This window comes from Labeo rohita, chromosome 9, assembly GCF_022985175.1.
Source record: "Labeo rohita strain BAU-BD-2019 chromosome 9, IGBB_LRoh.1.0, whole genome shotgun sequence".
Lineage (NCBI taxonomy): Eukaryota > Metazoa > Chordata > Actinopteri > Cypriniformes > Cyprinidae > Labeo > Labeo rohita.
This window is the reverse complement of record NC_066877.1, coordinates 22350689-22357911: the sequence shown is the minus strand read 5'-3', so window position 1 is coordinate 22357911 and position 7223 is coordinate 22350689. Positions and strand designations below refer to the sequence as shown.

At 36.0% G+C, this 7223-nt stretch overlaps 1 protein-coding gene across 1 annotated transcript; it reads right to left on the bottom strand.

Annotated features, from left to right (window-relative positions):
• Positions 1–983: 983 nt before the first annotated feature.
• On the bottom strand, positions 984–6867 carry cnga4 (cyclic nucleotide gated channel subunit alpha 4). Its single transcript, XM_051118898.1, has 7 exons — positions 6701–6867; positions 6373–6474; positions 6012–6118; positions 4526–5195; positions 3114–3273; positions 2804–2969; positions 984–2030 (listed from the first exon to the last, which is right to left on the bottom strand). Exons 1-7 carry the CDS (start codon positions 6820–6822, stop codon positions 1411–1413), a joined length of 1947 nt encoding a protein of 648 aa, XP_050974855.1. The 5' UTR covers positions 6823–6867; the 3' UTR covers positions 984–1410.
• Positions 6868–7223: the final 356 nt, after the last annotated feature.

Sequence of the window (7223 nt, the reverse complement as noted above, 5' to 3'; positions counted from 1 at the left end):
CTGGCGTCTCGATAGAGTGTCACATCTGGAACTAAGCAACGCTAACAGTGGCGTTACCGGTCACAATAGTGACTGTAAAAAAGGTTTTCATTTATAAACCTTACTGGCTGATGTTTTAGTGCACTTCCTGCAAATGATGGAAAAAATAAAGAGTCTCAATATGTGCAGTTTAACATGGTTAGTGCAAATTGTCATATGACCAAAGTAGTTTAATTCCTGCTTGCACCTTGAGAAGATGATGACTGCATCAAAGCTCAAAAACGAAAGGCTAGTAAAATATGTTAACAAAGATATGATTATAAGATTTTTGTTATACATTATCTTTAAGGTGTCTAATATTACTATATGGATTCACATATGAATGCATGAGTAAACATGTTGATGGTCATATGTCTGATGATGGTCATTTATGTGTTACAAAAAAAGTAAACATTTTGAAATACGTTGATGGTTGTATTTTTTTTTTTTTTTCCAGTATTCAGTATTTCAGTAAGATTTTTTATTTCAGTATTCCTATCAGTGTTGTATTAGGTTTTTTTTTTAATGCATAATAGTAACAGCTTAAAATAGCTGGGCTAAGATATACAACAATTTTTATGACTGCAAAAGTATGTTAATTCAGTATACACATTATGCCACTGGTCACAATTATGACCGACCATTAAAGACAATTTTCCACACACTTTTCTAAAAAAAAAAGAAAAAAAAGAGAATAAAAAAATTCATTGATTATTTCAAAGGGTTACTAATGACACATCATTTGGATATTTTCATGTCTGGGAAAAATGAGGATTCATCAACGGGTTAAAACATTACGTTAATTTAATTATATATAATATATAATATATCAGTAAATGTAATGTAAAGTAACATTACATTACATTATAATAAACAAAACTATTCACATTTTCTTTTGTAAGGTAAAAAAAAACAATGCTCTCAAAGTGTAATATAAACTTTCCTTTATTAATGTATCTCATAAACTGCACTCATAACAGTACAGATTGCCATTTGTATCTATATGCCACAAATTTATTATATTCATAGTATGGTACATTGATATACACTACTGTTAAAATGTTTTAAATGTCTCTTCTGCTCATCAGGGCTCCATGATCATATATGGAGTAAAATGGTAATAATGTGAAATTTTATTATATTTAAAATTTTTAAAATTCCTGTGATGGCAAAGTTGATTTTTTTAGCATCATTACTCCAGTCTTGAGTGTCACATGATTCTTCAGAAATCATTCTGAATATGTTTGTGGAAATCAGAACAGCATTTATTTGAAATAGAAATCTTTTAAACATTCTATATGTCTTTACAGTCACTTTTGATCATTTGAATGCATCCATGATGAATAAACGCACAACCAAACATTAAAAAAATCTTTTAGATATATTTTCTACTTACTTTTTATCTCTATTCTGATCCTCTGTTTCTGTCTTTATTATCTCTTCCCCTGTCTCTTCTTTCTCCTGCTCACTTTTCTCCTTCCCTCCTACTTTCTTCTCCTTTTCTCCCAGGCTCTCTTCTCCTCCATCACCCTCTCCTCTCTCCCCTTCCACTATTGGCTCCTCTTCATCTTCCTTCTCCCCTTCCCCTTTTCCATCCCCAATCTCCCTCTCTTTGACTTTTTCCCGCTCTTCTATTTCTCCCTGTGCACCCTCGGCCACAATGCCTTCCCATCCTTCGGTCTGCAGTTCTAGTTGTTCCACTCTTTGCATCATTTTTCGGGCACTAGACTCCAGTTCAGCTATCAGCCGAGCAAGTTTGGTCTGCAGGGTCTCTAGGCTGTCCTCTAAGCGCTTCACCTTGTCCTCTGTTTTCTCCACCTCTCCCTCCGCTTCGTCTGTCTCTTCCAGCATCCCCATCTTTGTAAGGATCTGACGACCCTTCTCTTCCAACAGCCGTTTAGCTGCAGGGTACTCAAGAAGTGTTTCAGTCAGGTCCTCTTTTGAAAGGCTGAACAAATCTGAGTGACCAATGCTGCGAATGTTGGCGGTTCGTCGGTTTCCTGATTTGTTACCTGTTAACAATATATGTTATTATTCATTATGTGTTTTAATACAGCTACATATAGCTGTATATACAGCTGATGTCAAAATGTTTACATACGCCTTACAGAATCTGCAAAATGTTAATTATTTTACCAAATAAGAGAGATCATGCAAAATGCATGATATTTTTTTATTTAGTACTGACCTGAATAAGATAAAAGATGTTTACATATAGTTCACAAGAGAAAATAATAGTTGAATTTATAAAAATCACCCTGTTCAAAAGTGTACATACTCTTGATTCTTAATACTGTGTTGTTACCTGAATGATCCACAGCTGTGTTTTTTGTTTTTACAAAATTTTGTGTTTTTTTGTAATAGATTCATAGATTCATGAGTCCCTTGTTTGTCCTAAACAGTTGAACTGCCTGCTGTTTTTCAAAAAAATCCTTTAGGTGCCACAAATTCTTTGGTTTTTCAGCATATTTTGTGTATTAGGAGCCAGAGGCGTGCAAACTTTTGAACAGAATGAAGATGTGTACATTTTTTTCTTTTTCTGCTTTAGTATCATACTTTTTTCTTTTAATACCGTTCTTTAGAAGTTACAGAAGTTACTTACATGTTTCCCAGAAGTCAAAATAAGTTATATTTCCCCTCATCTTCAATTGTAGAAGGAAATTATAAAACCTTTACACATCACCATGTTGATGCATATACTGCATGTTGTTACTGAATATATTGGATATATATAATATGATTACTGAATGTAGTGAATACTGCACAGATCTTTAGCATTTCTTACCTTTGATATTCAGGATACTGATTTCTCCAAAAAAGTTTCCTTCCCCCAGAACAGCAAACTGAGTGACTCCATCATCTGCGACCACTGCCAGTTTTCCCTCTTTGATGATGTACATCTCATGACCTACATCACCTTTCTTGCATACATACTCTCCTGGGCTATACACCTAAAGAGGATAGTGATGATTAGAAGAATAATGACAACAGTATAAACATAATATTGCTGAGGTAAAGTAAAACATGCAAGTCTCAGTTCAACTGGCTCTAATGTTAGACTTAATCCTGTCCAGGTGTGCCATCTGTTTTCTAACCTGTGGGGTGAGTTTAAGTACCAGCTGCTCCAACAGACTGGTTTCACAGTTCTGAAAGATGGTGACTTTAGACAGAGTGGGCAGATGCACGCTTACGGCAATTGCTGTCTGAAGCGTGAGTGGAAGATGCTGTAGAATCTCATTCTCCCTTGTGATCTTTCTGTTCCAGACACATGAGACGATTTGGATGGAACAAACATTTAAATTATATTAATAAGAGAGGAACAGCTTTAAGGCATTTAATCTCATATTACTAAGAAAAAAAAGCTAAAAATTAGTTCTGAGGAAAGCTAGCCACTTTGTGTATTATTTTTGTTCTCTTTTGCCATTAAGTAGGGGTGTGACGAGACCCTTATCTCACGAGATGAGACGAGACACGAGACGAGACGAGATTTTTAAACTTTTCAATCCTCAGTGATAAAATATATAGGGAAAATAGTTTTTTATTCAACTGAAAAAGACAAAATGCAAAAAAAAAAAAAAATGTAGGTACATGTTGAAATTTATGAAATTAAACTTCCACTTTAATAAATTATATGCAGTAATAAACAACATTTAAACAAGAGCTTTACGATTCTGGATAAACTGAGAATCACAGTTGTTTTTAATAAATTGGAGCCCATGATTTTCTCACGATTCTGGAGAAAAAAGATTAGAAAACTAAACAAAATAATGTAATTTATTACTAGTGGTTCTGACAAACTGTTCATTGCTTAAGTCTTTTAAAAACAAATATTCATTTATTAAAAAAAAAAAAAAAAAAAAAAAAAAAAAACATTTAATGAAGGAGTCAAACTATAAACTATAAACTTTTATCCCAGTACTTCTATTATTTAAATGTCTGTAACACAGAAATAATGATTGTAATGTGGTTAAAAAGACTGTTTGTGTTGCTCTTTCTGCGTTCACATTTACCCCGACCCTCTAATTCATTAACATGGGCAGAGGCAAAACGTGCTTCTCACACTCCACTGACACTCGCGATGTGAAACAATCCTAATAGACACAGCTAAATCGTTGTCATTCAGGAAAAAGATCGCGCGGGTGTTTGAATCGAGATCTCAATATTTTAAGGATTAATAATCGTGCAATAGTTTTTTGTTTTCTTTGCTCACTAAAAAGTATTATCGTAGCTTCATAAAATTACGGTTGAACCACTGATGTCACATGGACTATTTTAACTATGTCCTTACTACCTTTCTGGGCCTTGACTGTGGTAATTACATTGCTGTCTATGCAGAGTCAGAAAGCCCTTGGATTTCATCAAAAATATCTTCATTTATGAAGATGAACGAAGGTATTACGGGTTTGGAACGACATGAGGGAGACTAATTAATGACAGATTTTTCAATTCCTTTAAGTGTCATGAAATTGTGTGGTTTAAGCTCACAGACCATAACAGGAAGACCCACTTGTTGATGTGCAGATGCTGGTACCAGTCGTTGACGCGTTTCTGCAGTTCTTTGCTGATGCGCCGACTGCGCAGGTAACTCTTCACCAGCTCGTGATTGGGAAAAAACACGTTGTCACGATCACGCAAGCTTGATATCACGTCCCCCATGCTTCCTACGACGGAAGCAAACACCAGCACGGCGATCAACATGTCTGCGATCAAAAACAGATACTCTTCTTCGCGTTCGGGCGTCGGAGTGTCACCCACTGTGGTGAGGATGAGAGTGGAAAACCAGAAGCAGTAGAAGTACTGGCGTCTCGTGGAAGCAAATTCCGGGTCGGAGATGTTGGGATACACCCAGGGATCCACACCGAAGTCTATGTAATTAGACAGAGAGAAGTAGACGCAGGCGTTCCAGTGGATAAGCACGAAAATGTACAGCATGAGTTTGGCGACGCGGAAGGTGTTCGGATAAGATGTGCGCGTTTCCATGCGGTCCAAGGCCTCGTTCAAACGGCTCGTGCGCAGGAAGCGGTTGACCCGAACTAGAGGTGTGTGGATCCCCAGTTTCAGGTAGAGCAGATCGGTGGGCAACAGGGAGGCGATGTCCCACTTGAAGCGAGGGGAGCGGATGTAGCGCGTTTTCAAAAGGGACAAGTCTCGCACCAGGATACCCTGCTCCAGAAAACCTGTAAAAGAGGAAAGCCTTTTTTCAAAAGTATCTAGAGGTTTTCCAGTGGCGATCTGAGGAACAGCAAATGGTGCCTCAAGTTGCTTTTAATTTGTAAAAGGTTCCCCCAAAAAAGTTTACTCATGTTTTACAAATACTGTAAAATTCTATTATTAAAATTCTAAGTTTCTTTGAAATTCTGAGTCAATCTATGCTGAAGCAAAACAGAAAATGTATGCAAAGACAATAAATACAGTGTTTTTCATCAATCGCCCATATTGACGACATGGAACGTAAACAGTTCCACTTAACCAAACATATTTTGCTGATTATTGCTGCTAAAAATGGTCAATTATTGTCTCTTTTGGGCTGTACTAAGTGTCGGACCGGGAAAAACATTTGGAGTACTATAGACCGCCAAAAGTTATAACAAATCAAGTAGAAGAGTGTAAAAAAATCTGTTTGTGGTTGGCCAAACTGAACCAGGATTTCCAGGCCAAGAATCTTGACAACATTCTTGTTTGCTGTTATCATTCCTGGTCAGGTAGGTGAAATATTAGGCTAATAACTTATGTATATTTACCACCTATTAACTTTAGTTTGTCAAAATATTGTACTTCTCTATATGATTTAGCAGCTTCCACACATTTGTTTTCGTGGTTTACAGAGCATAAATCAGCAGAACAACATATTCAGTAGTGCATTAACCGTGCAATCCATGGTATTGTTTACATTCGAGTATCTCCAATATGGCCGCACATCCAGGTAACTGACCAAATCGTGAGGTAAGTGCAGACCCTCTATAAACACATAAAGTGACAAGATGCACACTTACCTGTGCGAAACCCAATAAATGTGTCAAGCACAAAGAACATGTCACAGATATAATCCAAGGTGAGCCATACTGCCAAAAACGTCTCCTCAGCTGCATAGAAACATGTCCTTTTAACAAAACACAGACATTTTAACATCAGTTCTCCCTGTATACACAAGTATAATGACATCTTATAAAATGAACTAGCTACTGTTAGGATTTGAAATCCAAAACATATCATATCAGCATATTTGGAATCGTTTTTACAGCTAAAATGTTATTGTCTTTGTTAATGTTGTCATTTTCTAAAATTAAGTGAGTTATTATATACGACATTGGTACAAATATAGCTCAACATAGTCAAACCTCAGTGTTTTCCTACCTGAAAATTATGATGACCCAGTTGTAGCAGATAGGAAGTATCATAATTTGCAACCATGTATAGTAAAACTCTTCAGATGGATCAATTACCCATTCCTTCCAACTGAGAGATTAGAAAATTTTGTGTTAGTGTTTTTGTATACAATAGTGCAGTTTCTTTTATTAAAAAACAACAAAAAAAAAAAACAATGTGCCCAAAAAAGTAATTATGTCTTTAATCTGTGTGAGTTTGGAACATTGTTTGTTGTCAGAATTAAACTTGGTAAAGCTTTTACATCATAACATTACAGTAACAAATGTGATGATAAAATATTTAAACTAAAACTCACTTTATTTTGGTTGTCTCTTCTTTCTTCTTTTCTTTTGGTTCTTGTTCCTTATTTTCTTCCCCTTCATCTTTCTTGTTCATGCGTTGCCATGCGAAAAGCCTTGCCCAACGATTTGTGTTCATGTTTAGTATTTACAAAAAAAATATGATGGTAAGAAAGTTTATAACATTACAAGATGAAGGAAACACAACCATTGTTTGACCACATAGCAGTGTCGTCACAACAACAAGCCACCCCACCCATATAACACAGGTGCTATGTGATGCTCATTGCCATGACTACATTCCTCCAGAGGAACAGGTAAGCAGTTTCCTCCTGGCTCAGCAAATCTGTGTGAACCAATCAGATTTCTGCTAACTCTGTGGGGGTGCCTGAGAAAAACTGAAATTGAAAATGTTTTTAGTATCTTCAAAATGATCCATCATGTATCCAAAACCTGAGACAATGGACTCACACATAAACACACAAATTAGCTCTATTACACTACTAGTCAAAAGTTTTTGAACAGTAGATTTTTTGTGTT